This window comes from Astyanax mexicanus, chromosome 25 (genome assembly GCF_023375975.1).
Source record: "Astyanax mexicanus isolate ESR-SI-001 chromosome 25, AstMex3_surface, whole genome shotgun sequence".
NCBI lineage: Eukaryota > Metazoa > Chordata > Actinopteri > Characiformes > Acestrorhamphidae > Astyanax > Astyanax mexicanus.
The window spans coordinates 8,376,562-8,401,334 of record NC_064432.1 but is presented as its reverse complement, the minus strand read 5'-3'; the positions used below and the strand labels follow the sequence as shown (position 1 = coordinate 8,401,334).

General features: G+C 42.0%; 1 protein-coding gene across 1 annotated transcript; it reads right to left on the bottom strand.

Moving 5' to 3' along the window:
* Positions 1 to 4,426: 4,426 nt before the first annotated feature.
* Positions 4,427 to 23,870, bottom strand: LOC125787629 (C-type lectin domain family 4 member M-like). Its single transcript, XM_049472087.1, has 6 exons — positions 23,616 to 23,870; positions 19,250 to 19,255; positions 6,687 to 7,724; positions 5,058 to 5,200; positions 4,806 to 4,912; positions 4,427 to 4,706 (listed from the first exon to the last, which is right to left on the bottom strand). Exons 1-6 carry the CDS (start codon positions 23,794 to 23,796, stop codon positions 4,574 to 4,576), a joined length of 1,608 nt encoding a protein of 535 aa, XP_049328044.1. The 5' UTR covers positions 23,797 to 23,870; the 3' UTR covers positions 4,427 to 4,573.
* Positions 23,871 to 24,773: the final 903 nt, after the last annotated feature.

Genomic DNA, 24,773 nt, shown 5'->3' with positions numbered 1-24,773 from the left:
TTTAATGAGAATTATTCCTGTTTTAACTGCAGACGACAGTCTTCACAGCCTCCAGCTCTCAGAGTCACCCAGTGTCTGTGGTATTTTACAATATATATGCTGCTCTCAGGACAGGAAGTTGAGGTCTCGATTAGTCATTGCAATCCCCCCTTAAAATATATGCTCTCTTTTGTGTCTCAGCAGGTAGATTTTAGTGAACATGTTGTAGTGTGTGTGTTTTCTCTTTGTAAAAAGTTTAAATCTGGTTTGTCATTAAGGATTTAGGGTCTGTATGGGAGTTTGGGGGATTTATGGGTCACAACCTTTGACCTCATTTACTATCTCTCAATACTGAGTACCCACACATTATTACAACTCTATAATTAGTTTACTCATGTTCACAGGTGATTTTTGCTGAAGTGTGTTTAAGTGTGAGTTTCTTGTGTTTCAGGTGGTCATTTATTGTTGTGAGCTCTCTGTGAAAAACCTCTTTACACAGGAAGCTAAAACCCACAACTTGTAGCAGAGCTGATGGCATGTAGGTTAAAGGCCCGGCTATGTGGTGTCAAGCACACTCTGACACACTTAAACACAGTAGTTCACAGGTGAATGTTAATGTTGGGTGTGATAATAAAAGGATATTAAAAGATGTCACTACAGTAGCATATTCTAGAAAAAGCTGTGGCCCAACAATTTTGCCCTTACCTGCAAAGAAACTAGATCTATGAAATTATTCCTGGATTTAGGCCTCATCATAGCACTGAGACAGCTTTAGTTAAGATAACAAATTATCTTATTTTATACAATATTTTTTATATTTTTAGTTTTAACCGTTTAGCTCCATTCACCTCATTTATTAAGGTCTGACTCACAGGCTCCCTCTAGCGATTATCAGTCATTTTCTGATATAGAAAATATGGAGTTTAAAAGCTTTATAAATTGTGCCTTTACTACTATAACATTTAACATTTTTCTTTTTTGATGAAATTAGTAAGTTTTTTAGTATGAAAATTAATAAACATTTATTTCCCTTAATTGCTCCATTGGAACCCATTCATTTTGAACTCGCTCTGGAGCGCCTCTGGTGGCTCTGGTGGGTACTCTCCTCTCTACAGTGTCTCTGATCAGAGAGCTGAAATTAAGTTCTCTCTACTGTGGGCAGAATTTTGTCCATTCAGACTCCAAACAGAGACAGTAAGTGATGACTTATAAAACTAGTTATAAATTTAATAAATTCTCAATAATAAAAAACCCTTAAAACAAAGTCTTTCATCTGAGAGATTTAAATCAGTCTGATTGGCGCCATCTGATGCTCATTTCCGCACATTACAGCAGAGCGATTTTTAACTTTAACAAGTTTTTATGATACAGCTTTTTATCCAGGCAGTGTATAATATGTAAATGTATATGTAAATGTATATACAGTATATGTAATGTTAATATTGTTCAGTACTCAGGTGATGAGATTTAAATAATCAGAGCTTGTCTCTTTCAGATAGTGGAGGTAAAATCAGAACAGTAAAGCTACAGAGGCTTGCATAAGGATTCATACCCCTTAAAATTTTACACATTTTGTCACTGTACAACCACAAACCTAAATGTATTTTATAGAGACTTCTGAAGGTGCTGTGGTCAGATGGGACCAAAGCGCTATGTGTGGCAGAAAAGTAACACTGCTCACCCCCCTGAATACACCTTCCTCACTGTGAAGCATGGTGGTAGCAGCATCAGATTGTGGGACACTTTTCGTCAGCAGGGAGAGGAAAGCTGGTCAGAGTTGATTGGATGGTGCTAAATACAGGACAATCCTGGAGGAAAACCTGTATGATGATGCAAATGACTTATTTATTTTTATTTTATCTCTCTGTTTTAGTTCTGCCAGAATTCTTTTTGTATTTAGAGACGACAGTGTTTGAGGTTCAGATAAACTCAGTTCTTTATAGTTTAGGATTAAGTGTCATGTTTAGTGGTACTGTGGTGATACCAGACAAACTTTGGGATGTTAGTGGTAGGGTAACCTCCCTGAAATCAATTTTTGCAACTTGGGATGTCTGACATTGTGTCTTAATATGTGATACAGACTGAGAGACAAACCTGTAACAGTAACTGGTGGACTTACTGCACTTTCACAGTGAGCTGTGATTAAACGATTAGAGGAGAAATAAGACGATGAAATAAATCATACAGCACAGCTACTGGACTACTAAACAACAGAAATTAGAAACATGCAAGTAGATTTTATTTGCTTTTCAGCAAAATGCTTTATTCTTCTTTCTAAATTTAAGGATTTTCCCGGAAAATCAGGTAAATTCATATTTTTAGTAGACTTTTTAGCCGTTTAGCTCCATTCACCCCCATTCGTGGAGGTCTCACTCTGATTAGAGATTAAACGATTTGCGCCACCTGCTGCTCATTTTCCCTCATTACAGCGGAGCGATATTTTCCACTATCAGTGTTAAACTGCTGATTCTAAACAGGTGTTTTCTCATTATACTGATGTTGAATTATTTCACTGGTGCTTTATAATACAGGGTTTATCACCAATGATACTGAAGTAATAATTTATAAAGTTTTTAAACTATTTTAATTTGAGTTTTTAGCCGTTTTGCTCCACTCATCCCCATTCATTGAAGTCTCACTCGCCGGCTCCTTCTTAAGGTTATCAGTGATTTTCTAAAATAACGGGGGTGGGGGGTATGCTTTACAAATTTAAAATCTTTACAAATTGTGTCTGCTGTACTGAAACAGTTCCTATTGTTCCGGTTTGAGGAAATGGCTGTCAAGATTAAGCTAAATGAACTAAACTTGCCGAGCAGAGCGGAAAAATATATTATTGGTTACGATAAATTGTTAAGCTGTCTAACCAAAAATAAATAATATTAATAAGATTAAATGAGTTTTGCTAAAGCTAATCGCTAATGCTTACTAATCCTATGCCATACTGAAGCTAAAATGCTAAGCTAACCTATGACATTCTAGATGGCATTTCATTAAAAAGAAATCAAAAGTCACATAGTTTAAACCAAGTGAAAACAGAGAACATTTAAATCACTAAGAATTAAAAAATATAATAGGCTGTGAACTTTTGCTAAGGTTCTTACAGATCAATCTAGCTCCACCTAAAGTCTACTTTTCATAGCATAACATGCTTTTAACTTTGAACCAATTACTAAATGCTTATTTCATTGCGTGCTGAGAATTCCTGTAGAACTTTACTTTTTTTTTTTTTTTTTTTTTTTTAGAGGAGAACATTTCATTCTCCTTTACCCGTAAGAGGAATTTATCCCTTCCTTTGTTTAGATAAGGCTGGCTGATTATGTTGAATTTTTTTATATCAGTTTTGCACCCTCGGAAATTGGCTGTGTTGGGTAGAAAAACATTTTACAAGAAGCAAAACACATATATTTAGGGAAATCAAGCCCAGCAATACATTCAGGAATTATACAACATTATCAGAGATTAATTCTCAATGTCCTGTAGTGCGGACTTTGTACAAGAGGTGTCACTGTTGGTCCACCACAATTGGGGAACAGTTATAGTCGATTCCCTTTGTGGGACAGTTCTACATTTCTTTGCGTTTATGACTTAATGCTGGTAATGCTGGGGAAATGTAAAAATCAGATAATGTTATTTGAAATTCAGGGCTGTTAATAAAAAGTTTACCTCCCAAGGCTACGTAGACTTTTAATGCTGATTCAAGCCAGACCTGTTTGGAAGAGGAGCTTTATAATATGTCGTTTTCACTGTTGTATTTAATGGATTTAAAGTTGTTCTGGAATTCAACTACATTCAGCAAACACAAACAACTGTCTGTAATGATTCACACTATTCAGGATACAATTGCAAGTTTATTGAACTTTAAAAAAGGAAAAAAAGGAGCAGGCAAAAAACAGTAATCTGTAGACAGGCAAAAGATCAATAACCCGAAAATATAAAAACACAAGCACAGCTCACTATATAACTAAATATAAACACCAGACCTTGAAGTGAGAGAGTTAACAGTTGGCTGGCCCTAGAACTCTGGAGCTCTGAGATATACAGCTCTGGACAAAATAAGAGACCACTTAAAAATAATCAGTTTCTTTGATTTTACCAAATTAAAAATCAAGAGAAAGATGGATGATCACAAACCATCAAACCAAGCTGAACTGCTTGAATTTTTATCCAAAAGCAGCGTGTAAGACTGGTGGAGGAGAACATGCCAAGATGCATGAAAAATGTGATTAAAACCAGGATTATTCCACCAAATATTGATGTCTGAAGTCTTAAAACTTTATGAATATGAATTTGTTTTATTTGCATTATTTAAAGTCTAAAAGATCTGCATCTTTTTTGTTATTTCAGCCATTTCTCATTTTCTGCAAATAAATGCTCTAAATGACAATATTTTTATTTGGAATTTGGGAGAAATGTTGTCTGTAGTTTATAGAATAAAACAACAATGTAATTTTACTCAAACATAAACCTATAAATAGCAAAATCAGAGAAACTGATCATTTTGAAGTGGTCTAATATTTTTTCCAGAACTGTAAAAACATACATATATAGTAAACTTGTCTCACACATGTATCAATACACACAAACCCAAATGTGTTTAAACTGTAATTAATATTCTCTTTTCACAAATCCAGTTAAACTGACTATTACAGGGATAATCAGCCCAGTACCGATCAGTTATAGCACAGTCCTCATCTCCATCACTGTTAGGTTCTCCAGAATGCCAGAACCTATCAGAGAGAGGAGAGTATCAGAGTGTTTATCAGAGCAGTGAGGAGTGAGAGTCAGTAACTGCATCATGATCAGAGTTCAGTTCAGGGGTCTCTTACCCAGTGATCTGTTCTGATCCGTCCACCCATTTCCAGACCCCCTCTGTTTCACTGTCACCCAGACCAATCCAAACCATCTTATCTTTTCTCAATGTGTTAATGAAGTCCTGTTGAAGTACAATAACTGCTTACACACAAAACTGATCAGAACTCTGTAGGAAACCTGTAAGATCAACAGCACCTGTAGAGATCTTAAACTGTCTGAGACAGTCTCTCTCTCTCTCTCTCTCTCTCTTTCTTTCTCTGTCTCACCTGTTCTTCTCTGCTGTTGATGATTAGCAGGTCTGATCCTCTCTTTCTGCAGTCGTATCTGCTCTCAGTCCAGCTCTTCTTTCCATTAGAGACGTAGTAAAGACTGGAGCTGAAGAAGATCCATCCCTCCTCACTGGCTTTTACTGCAAAGCAAATAAAGACAGGGGTTTATACTGCATTTACACAATTCAACACAAGGAAAAAACTTTACAATTTACACAGTTATACACTATAAACATTTAAATAAAATAAGGACTGTTGATCGTTAACAAAAAATATATTATTTAACGTGATTCATTGTAATTTCTGTCTTCACACTGAAACTTTTATTAATGTGTATTTAAATGTGAAATTACAGCACCACACCTCACCGCAAACATCCTACCACACCTCGCAGCACCAGACCTCAATCCTAGACCCCACATTATTCTCCATATACATAAATAATCTTGCTCTCTGTGTTGAAGATTAATTTATTCATCTTTATGCTGATATCACAGTCCTTTGTGCAACTGGTCCGTCTCCAAAGGCAGTAACTAATTTACTTTTATTTACAAAATAACATTTTCACTTTAACACTTTTTTTTACTAAAACAAAATTTTTTCACTTTAAATCTTCAAACAAACACTGCTAGGACTAAGGTATTGTGGTTTCACAGGAAGGGTTTTGTACTCCGGCCCCACCATTCTTATTAGGTGGTTGATAAGGTGTTGCTAGGCAGTTGCTGTGATTTTGGAAGTGGTTAATAAGGTGCTGTTTGCCAGTTGCTGAGGTATTCCAAGTGATTGCTAAGGTGTTGCTAATTGGTTGCTATGCTGTTGCTTTCATTTCTGAAGTGGTTACTAAGGTGTTGCTAGTCAGTTGCTAAGATGATCCAGGTGGTAGCTAAGGTGTTGTTAAGTGGTTGCTCTCATATATGTGGTGGTTGTTAAGGCACTGCTAGGCAGTTGTTAACATATTCCAAGTAGTTGCTAAGTTGTTGCTAGGCAGTTTAAGGAAATGATAACTAAGGCAGTTGCTAAGGTGTTGCAGGTGATTGCAAAGGTGTTGTTAAGCGGTATCATATATATGCTGGTTGCTAAGGTGTTCCTAGGCAGTTGCTAACATATTCCAAGTAGTTGATAACGTGTTGCTAGGCAGTTGCTATGATTTCAGAAGTGGGTACTAAGATGTTTCTAGGCAGTTGGGTTCGTTGCGCACACTGAGCTGGTGTGTGGAATACTTTGGCCCCCCATTCATTCCTTTGGGGAAAATTTTGTACAATAATTTTACAAAACTATAAATCAGATTGATTCACCCAGCATCATTTGAAACCTAAAAAATTCTACGAGTCTATTAATTTCCACAGTTCTAGCTAATAAACTGTGATTTGTGTTTGTGGACACTTTTGAATGGATTCCTATGGGGAAATGTCCGAGCATAAAAATATCAGCTGTACAAAAAAACTTACGATATATCGCTACAAAAAGCACAAGCAACCTGGCTATAGGTCTTAAGATACTGCAAATTTTAGTGATTCTAGCATAAAAGCTGTGGGAGGAGTAGCGTTACAAATTTTGTGGCGAGAATAATAATAATAATAAAAAGAAGATTGCGATTTCAAGCCAACTAAATAGTTAATCACTAACCCAGGTCAGAAAATCTTCTATGGAGCCCATCTCTCTCTGCAGTCAGCTTGGTGTAACTGGTCTGTAACTGGTCTCTCTCTGCAGTCAGGTTGGTGTAACTGGTCTGTAACTGGTCTCTCTCTGCAGTCAGGTTGGTGTAACTGGTCTGTAACTGGTCTCTCTCTGCAGTCAGCTTGGTGTAACTGCTCTGTAACTGGTCTCTCTCTGCAGCCAGGTTGGTGTTACTGGTCTGTAACTGGTCTCTCTCTGCAGTCAGCTTGGTGTAACTGGTCTGTAACTGGTTTCTCTCTGCAGTCAGCTTGGTGTTACTGGTCTGTAACTGGTTTCTCTCTGCAGCCAGGTTGGTGTTACTGGTCTGTAACTGGTCTCTTTCTGCAGTCAGCTTGGTGTAACTGGTCTGTAACTGGTTTCTCTCTGCAGCCAGGTTGGTGTTACTGGTCTGTAACTGGTCTCTTTCTGCAGTCAGCTTGGTGTAACTGGTCTGTAACTGGTTTCTCTCTGCAGCCAGGTTGGTGTTACTGGTCTGTAACTGGTCTCTCTCTGCAGTCAGCTTGGTGTAACTGGTCTGTAACTGATTTCTCTCTGCAGTCAGCTTGGTGTAACTGGTCTGTAACTGGTTTCTCTCTGCAGTCAGCTTGGTGTAACTGGTCTGTAACTGGTCTCTCTCTGCAGTCAGGTTGGTGTAACTGGTCTGTAACTGGTCTCTCTCTGCAGTCAGGTTGATGTTACTGGTCTGTAACTGGTCTCTCTCTACAGTCAGGTTGGTGTAACTGGTCTGTAACTGGTTTCTCTCTGCAGCCAGGTTGGTGTTACTGGTCTGTAACTGGTCTCTCTCTGCAGTCAGGTTGGTGTTACTGGTCTGTAACTGGTCTCTCTCTGCAGTCAGGTTGGTGTTACTGGTCTGCAACTGGTCTCTCTCTGCAGTAAGGTGGTTGAACTGGATCCACAGCAGTATGATGGCAGTCAGCAAGAGAACAAAAAGCAGACCCAGAAACACTGCAGCCAGTCTGTATCTCCTGTTTTCTGTAGAACCCATTCCTGAAACCAGATATGAACAGATATATGTTTTATATTCAGTATACTTAGGAATAGGAATAGGAATAGAGGCCACAATATTCACAGAGGGGCCAAGCATTATTTCATCAGTCACACCTTGATCAAACTTTTTCATGTAATTTAAAAAGGCTTACACAGTAAAATCTATGGAGTTAATTGTGCACCACACACACACACACACACAAGATCTGCAATCAAAATTCTTTCAAACAGAGAGAGGGGTAGAAGCAGAAAATAGAGAGGGAAAGGCAGCAGGCAGTGGGGAAGAGGCAGCAGAAGGAGGGAGAGATGCAGCGGACGGAGGGGGAGAGGCAGCAGACAGAGGGGGAAAGGCAGCGGATGAAGGGGGATAGGCAACGGACGGAGGGGGAGAAGCAGCGGACAAAGGGGGAGAAGCAGCGGACAGAAGGAGAGAGGCAGCGGACAGAGGGGGGGAGGCAGCGGACAAAAGGGAATAGGCAGCAGATGGAGGGGGAGAGGAAACGGACGAAGGGGGAGAGGCAGTGGATGGAGGGGGAGAAGCAGCGGACGAAGGGGGGGGAAGCAGCGGACAAAAGGGGAGAGACAGCGGATAGAGGAAGTGAGGCAGCTGACGGAGGGGGAGAAACAGCAAACAGAGAGGGAGAAGCAGCGAACGGAGGGGGAGAAGCAGTGAACGGAGGGGAAGAGGCAGTGGACAGAGGGGGAGAAGCAGCAAACGGAAGGGCAGAGGCAGCGGACAGAGGAGGACAAGCAGCGGACGTAGGGGGAAAGGCCTGGGAGGGAGAGTAGCAGCAAACAGAGGAGGAGAGGCAGCAGACAGAGGATGGAGAGGCAGCAGACAGAGGGGAAGAAAAAGCCAACGAAGGGGGAGAAGCAGCAGACCGAGGGGAGAGGCAGTAAACGGAGGGGAAGATGCAGCAGACAGAGAGGGAGAGATAGGGCTGCCACGATTAGTCGACTATTAAAATAGTCGACGACTAATTTAATAGTCGATTAGTCGTGTTTTTTTTTTTCTTTGTTTTTCTCTCCAAACTGCTGCGACTGCCTTTCTGTCCTGGACGCACATGCGCAGTAGTGGAAACCGGGGTAGGTAGTGGACGACATCTCAGGACATTATACAGACAGGCTCTGGTTTCATGGCTACCCCGCTACAGAACTCAAAAGTGTGGGATCACCAAGAAAATAAAAGTGAAACGCGTGCAATGCAATATCTGCAATGAAGAACTTGCCTTCCTCGGCAGCACAACCGCGATGCACGAGCACCTGAAAAGGAGGCATGTTGTGGCTGATTAAATGACGAAGAAGCTAAATTGCTATTTAGCTGCTAAAATTAGCGTAAACAGAGCGTTAACTTAGTACTTAACTTACTCATCTTGATAGCTTTAAAACAGAGGTCACTAATAGGCGGACCGCGATCCGGATCCGGACCCAGACGTTGTCACAAATGCCGTCCCAAACCGATAAACTACAGAGAAGGATTTCATTCTGACAGTGGCTTCTGTTTTCAGTGCTTTTCGGTGCAGTAAACTCACAGATCAGTCATGTGTGGTGTAAAATCACCAAACGCTCTCCTCTGCCAATCAGATCTGTGCAGACCGCTGCCCTGTGTACGGTAATGTACACAATATCTGGACAGAGAGGCATTTTTTATTAATATACTTTTTTTTCATAATAGTTCAAACAACCTCACGGTTGAGATGTTTCATAAATGCCAGTGCCTTATCCTTATTTTACACAGTTGTTTACACTTTATGCTAAACAGTAAAATAATTGTCTGTTACAACAAGCTGCATATTTCATTAAAGGTTTAATGAACTATGATTTTAATTGTTTTTATTTTTAGTTATCATATAGCTGAAATCTAATGTTGGTTGTATAATAGCAGCTGCATTCTATTGTGATAAACTGTGTTTTATATTCAATTAACGTATGATCCGATTAGTCGACTAATCATAAAAAATAATCGGTGATTAGTCGACTATAAAAATAATCGTTTGTGGCAGCCCTAGGGAGAGACAGCAGACAGATGGGGGAAAGGCAGAAAATAGAGGGGAAGAGGCAAAAGATAGAGGGGTAGAGGCAGCAGACAGATAGGGAGAGGCAGAAGATAGAGGTGGAGAGGCAGCAGACAGAGGGGGAGAGGCAGCGAAATGTGGGGGAGAGGCAACAAACGGGGGTGGTAGGAAACAAAATGAGAAACGCAGTAGAAGGGAGGAGGAGAAGCAGCGGATGGAGGGGGAGAAGCAGCTGACTGAGGGGGAGAGGCAGTGAACGGAGGGGGAGAAGCAGCAGATGGAGAGGGAAAGGCAGAAGAAGGGAGGGGGTTAGCAGCAAACAGATGATGAGAGGCAGGGGATGGAGGGGGAGAAGCTGCGAACGGAGAGGAAGAGGCAGTAGATAACACCTTAACAACTGCTTGGTAAACCATAGCAACTGCACAGCACCCACTTAGCAATGACCTGAGATTTCATTGCAACCATGTATCCGAATGTTTTTGGATACTACTGTATTACCCCAAGTTTAGTCAAATGTTTTTGGCAACCACTCTTCACAGTTTTCAGACAGAAACAGCTTAGCAAGCATTTTAATGTAATCTGCAATTTTGATGCACAACATTAACTCCTTCCAAATTTTACATGCATTTTTACATGTAAATAGACAACATTTTCTCAAACACACACATGTAATAAAATTCAGCATTTTATTATATTTTTTTTTATCTTTTTATTTTTCACAATTACTGTCTGTTCAAAACATCAAAACAATCTCTTCTACATTAATTATGCTGAACATTCCTATTGGACTTAATAGCACTATTATACTATAACACCCACTAGTGCTGGGGTATGGAACTGCATTCACCTAAATTCTGATCAGCGCTCTCCAGAAAATGATCCATTAGATATCAAACTATATTTAAAAGACTAATTGTTATTTTTATCTGACCCGGAATAAACAAATGTCATTTCCACCACATTTCATTTAACACATAAATAAACAGTGCAATAATATAAACATCCTAGAATTTTCTAGAACCATTAGCTTAACTATTTGTACCAGTTACTGTCATAGAATGTATTATTCAGGCAAAGCTTAAAGTGTTTTGTGTACTACGCGTGTTGCCGTAAGGGGAAGTTTTGGGGGCTGCGGAACTGAGAGCATGTGAGAGACAGCAGCTGGGATTTTCTTTGTATATAAACACAGATAAAGTTGTACAAAAGAAGCATCTGCAAGTGTCCTCAGTTTATTACATGGTGTCAGAAGCTGGTGAACAAATCTACACCTGAAAATGTCCAAGTTTAACCCACCTGAGAGCTTTTCGAGAAACCGTCGGAGTGGGCTGAGTGGAAGAAACGTTTCACCCGCTATCGCACAGCGACCAAGCTGGATAAGGAGGAGGGCAGCGTCCAAGTAAGCACCCTCATATATGCTTTAGGCAGAGAAGCAGAGAATATTTTCAGCTCATTTACTTTTGCAGATGGAGAAGATACAGACTATAATGTAGTCATGGCCAAGTTTGATGCTTACTTCATTCCAAAACGTAACGTTATTCACGAGAGAGCCTGCTTTCACCAACGCGTGCAGCATGGGGGGGAGAGAGACATTTATCCAAGCTTTATACGAACTGTTGGAGCACTGCGAGTTCAGAGCTAATCTCGAGGAACACATTAGAGACCGAATCGTGGTGGGAATCCGGGATAAAGATCGGTCACGAAAATTGCAGCTCATTCCAAACCTCACGCTGGAGATGACCGTGCAGGAGGCTCGTCAGTCAGAGGAGGTAAAAGCACAAGTTTGCCAGCAAGGCGAGGCTGCGTGCACCATACAGAAGGTAGCTCAGGGACACAGAAAACACGCAAAATGGCCAAAACAAAACACAGATCGGGACAAAGAGAGGGATCTCAAAGACAAGGGACACAATAAATGTGGTAGATGTGGCAAAATACCACACAAGAAAACGAAGAAATGTCCAGCTCTTAAGTCAGCATGCTACAGGTGCAGGAAAACAGGGCACTAGCAAAGAATGTGCAGAAGCAAACTAATGAGTGAAATCACTAATAGTGAGGAGCAAGCATCCTACTTTCTGGGCTCAGTTAACAGCACTAACTCCCAGGAGGATGAATGGACAGTACAGCTTAATATAGGTAGCACTCCTGTACTATTTAAAATAGATACTGGAACTGATGTGTGTGTTATGAGTGAAGACACATTCAAAATGCTGAAACCTGATAAAAAGCTGCTGGATGCTAAAGCTGCACTTAGTGGACCAGGAGGGCGTTTGAAGTGTGTGGGCCAATTCAGTAGATTGGCTCAGTAGATCAGTAGCCCAGGAAATGGGACTAGTGAAAAGAGTACTCCAGGTCAGCAATGCTGGGGAAGAATTTGGCCTGCTTAAGACACAGCCAGTGAAAATTGTGCTACAAGAAAATGCCCAGCCCTATGCAGTTCACACAGCTCGCAGGATACCCATACCACTCCTGAAGCCTGTAAAGGAGGAACTAGAGAGAATGGAGGCCAATGACATCATACAAAAGGTGACAGAACCAACAGAGTGGTGTGCACCCATGGTGCCAGCTCCAAAGAAATCAGGAAAGGTGCGTATCTGCACAGACCTCAAAAGCAGTCAAAAGAGAGAGATTTATTCTTTCAACAGCAGAAGAAATCATTGCTGGCCTGAGTGGCCTCACAGTTTTCTCTTCATTAGACGCAGCAGCGGGGTTCTGGCAAATTCCGCTCGACAAAGACAGCCAAAGACTCACAACCTTTATAACGCCTTTCGTCAGATACTGCTTTAAGCGTCTGCCCTTTGGGATCAGAAAGATGGTGGAAGGCCTACAGGGGGTGTCTGTTTATATGGACGACATAATTATTCACGGAAAAGACATGACTGAACACAATGAGCGCTTACAAAGGGTACTGGTGAGGTTGGAGTCAGCTGGTCTAAAACTGAATGCAGAGAAGTGTGTCTTGAGGCAAGTGATCGATGCAGAAGGAGTGCGACCCGATCCAGCCAAGGTGTCTGCAATTAACAATCTCTCTCCACCAGAGAACGTCCAGGAGCTCAAAAGAGTGCTGGGACTGGTCAGCTATCTGGGAAAGTACATTGCCAACCTAGCCACAGTCGGTCAGCTGTTGTACGAGTTATTGAAAACCAACTCTGTTTGGACATGGGGTCCTGCACAGATGTCAGCATTTCAGCAGGTTAAAGAACAGCTCACAACGTCACCCACTCTTAAGTATTACGACGTCAACAAGCCTACAGCAGTTTCTGCCGATGCAAGTAGTTATGGGATTGGTGCAGTACTGATGCAGCTTCATGGACAAGACTGGAGAGCAGTGGCATATTGTTCCAGACGTTTAAGTGACGCAGAGACCAGGTATGCCCAGATAGATTGCTTGGCAGGTGTTTGGGCATGTGAGCGATTTGGAAAATACCTGTATGGCCTAGCGGGGTTCAGATTAATCACAGATCATAAACCCCTCGTGCCTCTGATAAACTCTAAAGACCTTGACATTGTACCAATCCGATGTCAAAGATTGTTAATGAGGCTGATGAGGTTTAACCCCACAGCAGAGTATGCACCGGGTAAGACCCTGGTCATAGCTGACACACTGTCAAGGAGCCCCTGCAAAGACACACAGAGTAGAGCTTAGATTCTCTGCCCGACCTGACCCGAGGACCAACCCGAAATTGGGTTGGGTCGGGCCGAGATTTCCCACCACATTCCTCGGGCCGGGTCAGGTCGGGCTTCAGAAAATAGTCAGAGATGTAGGCATCTGTTTTCTAATTCTAACGAAATAACGAAAACTGAAAAAACATTTGTGTTAACGGTAATTAAAAGGAAAAAACATAACTAACTCAAACTGTATTGTGTGTTTATAAAACTAACTAAAACGAACTGAAATTACTGATAGAATACCCTAATTTTTGTGTTTAATTGTTGTACAGCGGGCGGTGTTGTGCAGATTCTGTTTGCGAAGTGGAGTCGGATTCAGCAGGGAGTCGTATACGGCACAGCAGCGGCATCATTCTGATTATACATCATTATACATCATTATATTTCGCTCATTCAATCAGCCCGAAAACAGCCAGTTTATGGGGCGGATCGGGTTGGGCTTGGGCTCATAATGACAGTTTATGGTTCGGGTTGGGTCGTGCTCGGGCAGAACGTGCACGTTTTTGGGCCCGATCTAAGCTCTAACACAGAGTGACAACACACACACAGATGTAGAGTGTTATGTTGCATCTGTCATTGAGGGCATACCTGCCACAAAACAAAAGATGGACTGCATCCGAGCCACCACAGAAACAGACGAAGGGATGCAGATTCTGAAGAGGTACATAGAGTCAGGTTGGCCAGAGCACATTGAGAATACACACACCAGTGTTAGAGAGTTTTTCCCTGTGAGAAGCAAACTGTCTGTTCACAGTGGGTTAGTGACCAGAGGCAAACATGATCATACCAAAAGCACTGAGAGCAGAGATACTAGACCGTATTCACGATGGACATCAAGGCTTGTCTAAGTGCAGGGAGAGGGCAAACACCTCTGTATGGTGGCCAGGTATATCATCCCAAATCAAAGACAGAGTCCTATCATGTCAATCATGTCACGAGCACAGACGAGCCCAGTCTAGGGAACCGCTGCTCACTACGCCACTTCCTGGCAGACCATGGAAAAGAATTGGAGTGGACCTGTGCAAACATAAAAAGCAAAATTACCTAGTGGTATCAGATTACTACACAGGTATATAGAAATTTTGCACATGCCAGTGACAACTAGTGCCCAGGTTGTAAAACAGCTGAAGGCCACTTTTGCCCGGTACGGCATTGCTGAAGAGGTGGTCAATGACAACGGGCCTCAGTTTGCAAGCACAGAGTTCAAGGAACTAGCTACAGCGCTTGACTTCACACATATAACCTCCAGTCCACACAATCCCCAAGGAAACGGGCACGCAGAGAGAGCCGTTCAAACAGCAAAAGAGATATTACGCCAAAAAGATCCTCTACTAGCTCTTATGTGTTACCGAGCCACCCCTTGCAGCAATAAGGGTGCGAGCCCAACAGAACTATTAATGGGTCGCAAGATTCGTGCCACCTTGCCTACCCTTGAGAGTAACCTGCAACCCAAATGGCCTAGCAGAAAGAGCATCAAGGCCAAGGCTACTCTGGAGAAACAAAAACAAGCCTACTATTACAACAGACGCCATGGAGCAAGATGTTTACCCCCATTGCGACCAGGTGACAATGTCTTGACTAAGTTGGATGGTCAAAAGTTATGGTCAACACCCGCAAAAGTGACCAAAGAAAGCATCACGCCAAGGTCCTATATAATTGAGACAGAGCATGGCACCACATTCAGACGTAACCGTCGTCACCTTCAAGCTGTGCCAGCAGTACCACCAAAAGTTACCACTTCCACCCCAGGCCTGCCTCGGACAATGTCTCTGACCAATCAGCTGACACACCTGTAAGCTCAGAGGAGAACCTTTCTGTTCCGACGTGGAATGGACCACCTGTCATCGATGGGATGGTTAGTAGACCTGTAGTGAGAATGGACTTATAGGTGTACTCTCATGAGTGGAAAAAAAAAACTGTCCGAAGTATTAGAATTGTATTTGGTAGAGACTGTAAAATGTGTTGGTTAAGAGAAAAGTTCAAGGACAGGTAACATATGTTTAGGTGTGATTATTAGCCTATTGGTTTAGGTTATTAGCCATTTCTTACCAGAGATCTAAATTCAGTTGAATGGAATGTTTTGTTATTACCCTTTATAATGTAGTTGAAAGTCCCACTTTTACTATATTAAAGGAAGAGATTGTATTTTTTTTGTGGGGAGATGTCATAGAATGTATTATTCAGGCAAAGCTTAAAGTGTTTTGTGTACTACGCGTGTTGCCATAGGGGGAAGTTTTGGGGGCTGCGGAACTGAGAGCATGTGAGAGACAGCAGCTGGGATTTTCTTTGGATCTAAACACAGATAAAGTTTAAGTTACTACTATTTACAACAATAATTAATTTCTGAATGACCTCAATTACCTGTCCTAAGGATCAAAATGCTGAACTGTACATTTTTCACAGTGTGAAATGCAGTATTACTTTGGGTAGGTCCTTGTAAATAATAAATGATTTGTTTTGTTACATAAAGTAATGCAAGTCATCAATAAATGTAAATATGATTTTAATATGAGCTGACTAATGTTTGGAAATTTTGTGAAAAATATGTGCGGTGATGGAAAAACAAGCTGTGATGGAAATGACAAGGTGTTGTGGAAATGACAAAGACTAAACACAGAGAAAACGTAGATATATTTATTAGAAAAAGCATAAATTATTCAACTTCATTTACAACACACCACACCTGTTGACTTTAGTGTTGCAATAAGCCAACATCTAAATTCTGGCTTTTTGGCAAAATCTTCAAACTCTCACAGAACTGTAACAGTACATGTGGTAAACAAACCAAAAACTGGGGGTAGAGGTCTGTGTAAACCCTCTTCTTGAGGAGTGTAGGTAGCGAGGACGTGAGTAAACGCACAAACTCAAGGACACACACACGAGTTCTTAATACTTTCTATTTAGTCCTTTTTTCTCTTGTCTCCGCACACCAGCCACACCACAGCCTCCCGCTCTCGTCTCTCCCACTCTCTCTCTCCCCCCTTTTCTCTCCTACAAGTTCTACCAATTACCCCAGTCAGAAACCCTGCTTTTTTCTTACACTACTTCCCCCTTACAAAAAGAAACGTCCTGGTTTCAAAGCTGCAAATTGCACTGGACAGATGCTATAAAAGAAATTAACAATTGAGAACAGTCCAACAGAACGTAACACCTGTACTACAAACAATGCTTAAATGCATATTTCAACAGTCAACAGTTAAGAATGTATTTTTATGTCCACGCCAACTAAAATAATGTGTGTGTGTGTGTGTGTGTGTGTTTTACCAGTCCCATATGTATACAGTGTGTTCTAGGCAGGATATAACTCAGTTAGTGTCCCTGAAGCGTAAAGGAGGTCGTACACAATGACCTGATCGTGTCCTGAGTTCAGACAGTCCCAAAGTGTGTCTCATCTGGCGATCATAGTATCGCTTTTGTTGAGCCCCGGCTGCAGCAATATTGTCAGCCACAGAATGAAAAGCCAAACGGAGACGTCTCAGCACTGAATTGGCATACTCACTCGGAGTGTTGTGTGGCACAGGAATATAACGGTGGATCTCCCAGAAGGAGGTCAGTGGGCAAACGTGCTTCTCTCCCATGAGCTAAAAAGAAAGGTGTGTGTTTGGTTGAGGAGTGGACACTCGTATTGTACGCAAACTCCACTTGCTTTAAATGGTCATCCCATTCGCCCCCTTTAGTATATAAGTACTTGGCCAGTTGGTCTTTAATGGACCGGTTTGCCCGCTCAACCATTCCATCCGACATCGCATGATAGGGAGAGGTGCGTGTTTTGTGTACACCAAGGCGTAAGCACAGTTCCTTAACAAGATCTGAATCAAACTGACTACCCTGGTCTGTATGCAGACTGTGAGGCACCCCATGGCAGCTGATGTAATCCTCAAACAAACATTTTGCCACTGTTGTGGCTTTCTGATCTGGAAGAGCGTACATGTTCAAGTATTTAGTGAAGTAATCCATTACTACAAGCAAGTAACGATTACCTTTCTTGGTTAGAGGTAATTCAGTGAAATCTGCTGCTATCTTTTCAAATGGCATGGAAGTGACAATGTTTTTCATTGGTGCTTGCTGGTGGGGAACCTGTGGTCGCCGCGCCTCACATGCAGCACACTGGAAACACCATTCTGCAATGTCCCTTGACATATGTGGCCAATAGCATCGGAGCAGTGCACGTTGCAGAGTCTTTTGTGTGCTAAAATGGCCTGTAAGTGAGTGGCCATGTAAAGTTTCAAAAACTTTCTGCTGCAAGCTACTTGGGACTACAGCTTGAAGGGCTGTGTCACCCGGAGGGGGTCTGACCTTACGGCACAGAACTGAGTCAACGAAAGAAAGTCTGTGAAATTCTTTCCAAAAATGACGCAGGACAGGTGAGTGAGCTTTAAGCTTGCTGAAAGGTGGCCTAGCCCCAGCTAAAACCCATTGAATGACTGTATTCAACACAGGGTCGGCTCTTTGAGCTTCAACAAGCACTGTGCCTTGAATATCAAGAGACAGGTGCACATCCTGTATGGAGTTAGAGTAACTTGGCTGCCCATGCATAGTCATAGTTGAAGATGAAGTTGGGTGCAGAGCAGACTGAAAATCTTTGTCAGGTCCCATGAGTGTGGCACTGGAAGAGAATTGCTCTTTTCTGTCTGAGTATGGACCGAGTGCGAACCCTTCTGGTGACTGACAGCTACTGCAGCACAGCCTCCACCTATGGAAGGTCTGCAAGACATTGAGTCAGCATTGGCATGTTTGGGTCCTTGTCTGTATTCGACAGTCCAGTCATATGGGTCAATTTCAAGTGCCCATCTTGCTCTGCGACTTGTGGGGTCACAGTCCAGTGGCATTTTCCTGAGACCAAGTAGAGGCTTATGGTCTGTGATGATGCGAAAGGAATGGCCTGTCAGGTACTGGCGGAAATTGCGAATTGACCACACAATAGCCCACAGTTCCCTGTTATAAGTGGACCAGCGCCATTCTGTGGGCGTCAGGACATGGCTGGCTTAAGCAACAACAGTTTCCCTGTTTTCCTCATTCAGTTGAGAGAGCACACATCCGACAGCAACATTGGAGGCGTCTGTAAAGAGAAGAAACTCTTTCGTGAAATTTGGATAGGCCAAAATTGGTGCATGGGTGAGTGCATGGCGGAGACAATCAAATGTACATTGTTCTGTGTCTGTCCATACAAAAGGCTTACCCTTCTGGGTTAGAGCATGTAATGGTTGTGACAGTTTCGCAAACTGGTGTATGAACCGCCTGTAATATGAGCATAGGCCTAAAAATGCTCTGACTTCCGTGGAATTTTTCGGGGTAGGCCAGTCCTTCACTTTCTGTATGTTTTTAGGGTCTGGCTGTAGACCACTAGAAGAGACAACATGACAACATTGTTGCTCTCAGACGGTCAAACACTTCTTGTAAGTGTCCTATATGTTCAGTGAAACTACTGAACAGAATAATATCGTCAAGATATACAAGACATGTTTTCCAAGACAGTCCACGTAGGACAAGCTGCATCAGGTGCTGAAAAGTTGGGGGGGAATTTACCAGTCCCATTGGCATCACTCGGAACTGGTATAATGCGCGGCCAGTGGTAAATGCTGTCTTTGCTTTGTCTTGCTCATCAAGTTGCACCTGCCAGTATCCTGATGAAAGATCTATTGTACTGAATACAGCTGAACCATTGAGTGCATCCAAAGTGTCATCCGTTCTTGGCAACGGATGTGCATCCTTGACTGTTACTGAGTTTAAGCCTCTGTAATCAATGCAAAAACGCCATGTGCCATCCTTTTTTCTCACCATTACAACAGGTGCCGCCCATGGGCTGTGGCTAACTTCAATAATGCCTTTATCCGACATCTCATCCACGTGTGACTGAATTACTTCTCGCATTTGTGGGGATGTACGATAAGCTCTCTTTCTAATAGGGTGTCACAGTTTGTGGTAATTTTATGTTTGACCAAGTCTGTCCTGCCAAAATCTGTGGGGCTTGTACTGAACACATCACTGTACGACAGGAGCAAAGCATTCAATTCAGCCTGCTGGGCTTCAGAGAGACTACCACACTTAATATCAAATGGCAGTGAAGGTGAATGGATAGTTGGAGTAGCAGTCACAGTAACAGTCACAGTGTCCAAACTTTGGCCAGTAACTGACTTGGATAGAATGAAGTTCTTTTTCAGGGGCTGTTTGCATAAAGAAGGAATGGACATGCGTGTATTTTCATTTATGAAAGAAATACTGGACCCTGTGTCTAACATTATGTTCATATTCGTGCCTTCAACAATGCCATTTATGTAAGCAGTGAATGTTTCTCTGTTTACAGCAGACACGTGGTTTTCAGGCTCAGCAAAGTTACTTGTGGGGAATGTGTCATGTGGTGAAAGCTGTGATGTCCCTTGGTTGCTGGACAGCCTAGGTGAATTGTCACATGGGGCTGGTAAAGGTGTAGCTGATGAGTGCCCTGCCACATCAACTAATGGTAGTTTCCCTGAGGATTATGCTGGAAAACCCCACTGTCATGGTGGGAATGACCATGGCTATGCCGTTCAGTCTGACTGTCTCCCCTGCTGAAGCCTGTGTGATCCTGGAAAGAAACTCTCTTTGCGTGTGGGCTTGGGCTTCTGTGGTGAAATGCTGATCCACTGTGCTGTGACATAGCAGGGTGGTACTGTCATCTACTGTCACCACGGGAATCAGTGTGGCGATCAGAGGAATGTGGCGAATGATAGTAGTCTCTTGGGTTCTCCCTATAAACACCTCGTCTAGTATAGTCCCTACTGTGGTGTGAGGAAGATCTGGAGTAGTGCTCTGGTGAAGTGTGGTAGCTGGGTGAATGTCTACGGGGTGACTGATCCTGAAATGAGCTCAGAGCAGATGAATTTCTTCCTGGGCTCCTCCTCTGAGGGGACGGAGAGCTATGTGACCTCATAGATGCATATTCATCATCATAACGCATGCTCTCCCTATCTCTTAATTTAATTTTCAAGGCAGCCAGATCTTTGCTCAAGCCTTTAACTGTGTCATTGAGGTCATGTACAGCTTGTAGTAAAGTCGTGTCAGTTTGTGAGATGGCACCGACAGGCTGCGTTGCTGCAGACAGAGAAATTGGAGGCACTAGTTTAGCAGCATGACGAGCACGCTCAGCTAGGGCTGCTGCCTCAAATGCCTCTTGGAATGTTTTTACACCTTTCTCATGGCACTTAATCTGAAGTTCTTGATCCAATCTGGCTATAAAGCGTGAAAGTTTCATGTACTGTTGCGTTTTGCTCAAAATCTGGAAAAGCTTCCTTCACAAGTCGGCAAACATCCGCCGCATATACTTCCAGTGCTTTATTTGGCATTCTGTGACGTGAATTAGGGAAAGTCTGAAAAGACGCAATTACATCTTTCTGACCAAAAGTATCTTGCAAGCATTTCTTTGTTGCAGTGAAGGAACTTTGAGTTTCAGCCGGCAGATTATCCCAAACAATGAACAGTTCAGGCGGCAGTCGAGTAGGCAGCTCAGCAGCTAAAACTACATCTAGGTCAATTCCAGTGTTTTTGTAGCGAGCTTCTTGAATTACCTCGTAGCGCCGAGCCCACAGCTGAAAGGACTCGCTGCCATCATTCCGAAATGGCGGAGGTAGAGGGATATCCTTTGGTGCCCACTGGGCGCTGGTGCTTCGTGCCTGGATAGCAGGTGCTGCTGAAGCTCCGCTGGTAGAGCTGTGTGCCTCCTCGTCCGACATAGTTTAGCCGTTCTGCTTGTCTTGAGTAAATCCTTGTGAACCGAGCTCGAAAACTAACTCCACTGTCAGCTAACTACAAAACAACAAAACGACGAAAGCCAGTTAGGCTAACTTAGCTAGGCTAGCAAACTCACTGTGCTTACAGCTTGTGCTGGTTATGCTCTGCGATTAAAGTTAAGACGAATCTCGAACGCCTTGAAAACACCGCTGCCACCAGTGTAAACCCTCTTCTTGGGGAGTGTAGGTAGCGAGGACGTGAGTAAACACACAAACTCAAGGACACACACACAAGTTCGTTCTTAATACTTTCTATTTAGTCCTTTTTTCTCTTGTCTCCGCACACCAGCCACACCACAGCCTCCCGCTCTCGTCTCTCCCTCTCTCTCTCTCCCCCCCTTTTCTCTCCTACAAGTTCTACCAATTACCCCAGTCAGAAACCCTGCTTTTTTTTCTTACAGTCTGCACTCTCGCGGAAGTCCTGCGGGACTCGAGGGACCCGTCAGAATATGTTGCGGCGTGGGACAGAACTGAATTGTTCTTGGAGGGAGTGGGAGTTTAATCAATCCAGGCGATGTGGGAGCCTTAACATGTAGTCCCGCTCCCGCAAATTGATAAATAGTTAAGAAAATCATAATAATCACGCTATGATTCCCATGCAAGCAACAAAAAACCCTCAAGAAAATTCTCAAAGTGGAGGATAGACCGACGCACACACACATTACACATTACACACACACACACACACACACACACACACACACACACAGGCACGCAAGCACACACAAACACGCAAGTGATGGGAGATTTTCAGCATCTCCAATACACCTGACGGCATGTGTTTGGACTGTGGTAAGAAGCGTGACAGCACTATTCAGCAGTGAATTGCTGTTTTAATAAATACATAAATAAATTTGAAGTACTAAATGTAATTAATTCAATTCCTAGCGGGAGTGGCGGAAATGTGTAAGTGGCGGGCAGGCACGGGATTAAAACAAACGATTTTTTGCGGGAGCGGGAGATAAGGGGACAAAAACACGCAGGAGCGGGCAGGAGTGGGTTTAAAAAAGCAGTCCTGTGCAGACCTCTAACTGGGGATTTGGCAAGAATGATTAATTCTTTTTGAGAGTCAATAGAGAGTCTCTCTTCAATGAACACTAAACTGGAAAATGCAAAGAACTATATAGTAACTGTGTCATAGACAACTGTGTGTGTGTGTGTGAGTGGTGTGTGTGTGTGCATGTGTGTGTGTGTGTGCGCACGCACGCCATATAATAAGAACTGTATTTGAGATTCAATATTGACAAAATCAATGAACTATTAACCTTCATTCTTAAAAATGCAAAAAAATCTTATTTCTAGTTATGAACTATTTTGTATCTGTGTGTGTGTTTGTGTGCCATATTAAAAACAGATAAAATAAAATTATTAAAGTACATTGTAAATGTATAAAGTATATATAGTATATAGTAAAAGTATAGGGCCTGAATTGATTTACTTAAAACAATCTGTATCACTCATATCTATAATCTGAAATGTCATTTCCACCACATGCAGTCATTTCCACCACAGAGGGAAGTGTGATGGAAATGACTGTGGTGGAAATGACATTTCTACTTTTTTTTTAACAAAAAATGGATGATGGCGTCACTGATTAGCTTTGGATTGATAGTTAGCATTTCATGCATGCAAAATAAAGCTTTTCATGTTAAATTTGTGATCTTTTTCAAAACAACAATGGAACTACAGCATGTTTGGAAATGACATACAATAAATATATTTTCTGATCAAGCAATATTTACCTTGTTTTTTCTTCAACAGTTGTGAGTGGAAAATTAAGTGGCTTCCATGTCCAACATGTGCTCTGATGTCACTTTACATTTCCGTGGAAACAACCCAAACAATCTTTCACCAGAACTTTTTAAAAGCGAAAGTAGGCATTGTGGTGGAAATGACGCCAATGCTCTGAGACAGGTATATTTTGTATAAAAAATAATATTGGCAGTGGACTCAAATAAAATATTTGTATATATTTTATTTATTTCAGTATTCCTTACTACAGCTGCATCAACAATTCTCATATAAATTATATTTTTAACCTTTTTTTTTCATTGTGGAAGTTTGAAACTCTGGGGGTGAGACAAGGAGAAAATAGTGATTTTGCAACTTCCAGGTGGATAAAAAAAGTATTAAAAAATCATATTTAGAAGGTGGTAAATTTTTATAAGAGTTTTTTTTATCACCATTTCCCTACAGAAAGAGGTATTTGTCCCAAATTGCAATTATTTTTAAAAATATGACCCGGGACTCTAAAATTGCACAAATTCTAAGAAACACCCATATATATATATATATAAAATCACTGGGCATTGCCCCCAGCTGACACCTGATTGGCTCCTGTCACTCATCTGTTCTTTCCTGGAGAGCGCTGATCAGAATTTAGGTGAATGCAGTTCCATACCCCATCACAGTGATTTTATATATATATACATTGTGTGTGAGTGTACCTGTGGTCAGGGATTCCTTATGGCTCCTGGTTGTACGAGTCTCTGGGACGTCTTCATTTATGTAGATCTTTTCATATGAATCCTTGCTGTCGTTTGAAGCAGTCGATTTGAGCTCTAAAACATTTCCAGAGTTTGCATATATATCTTCATCCATCTCTGGTTCTGTTCTCTTCCTCAACATTTCAGAACAAGTGGAAAAATGAGCAGATTTCAGTTTTAATTCGAATTATTCCTGTTTTAACTGCAGACGACAGTCCTCACAGCCTCCAGCTCTCAGACTCACCCAGTGTCTGTGCTATTGCACATATAAATATACATATGCTGCATTTAGAACAGGAAGTTAAGTTCTCAGCATTCGATACAAACCCCAGAGCATTTTAATACCCCCCCCCCCCCCCCCCTCGTACTATCTGTACTCTTTTGTGTCTCAGCACGTAGATTTTACTGGACATGTTGTAGTGTTTGTGTGTTTTCTCTGTGTAAGAAGTTTAAATCTGGTTTGTCATTAAGGATTTGTGGTCTGTATGTGAGTTGGGGGGATTTTCTTTGTGTTGCGGTTCTGCACCTATGGGTCACGGCCTTTAACAGCATTTACTATCTCTCAATACTGAGTACCTTATTACAACCCTTTATAATAAATTTACTCATATTCACATGGGATTTATGCTGAAGTGTGTCTGTGTGTAAGTGTGTGTTTCTAGATGGTCATTGTGAGAACCACAGTGAGAGCTATAATTCACTATTGGAGTAAAAACAACTGACCAAAAATAACAATAATAAGGCCCATCTCATATTTACCAACAAACATCTTAATGATCCCCAGGACTTTGGGTAAATATTCTGTTTACCAGACAATCCTTAAGGAGAGTGTTCGGCCATCTGTTCATGACCTCAAGCTCAGGAGTACTTGGGTTCTGCAGCAGGACAATTAAAAAAAAATCAATGAAGGTTCTGAAGAGGTCTAGTTAAAGTCTGATTGAGATGTTGTGGATGATCTTAAACAGAACATTTATGCTGGAAAACCCTCCAATGTGTCTGAATTAAAACAATTCTGTAAAGAAGAGTGGACCAAAATTCATCCACAGAGATGCCTGTTGCCTGTTATCGCAAACACTTGATTGCAATTTTGAAACCAAACGTATGAAAGTCACCCAGCAG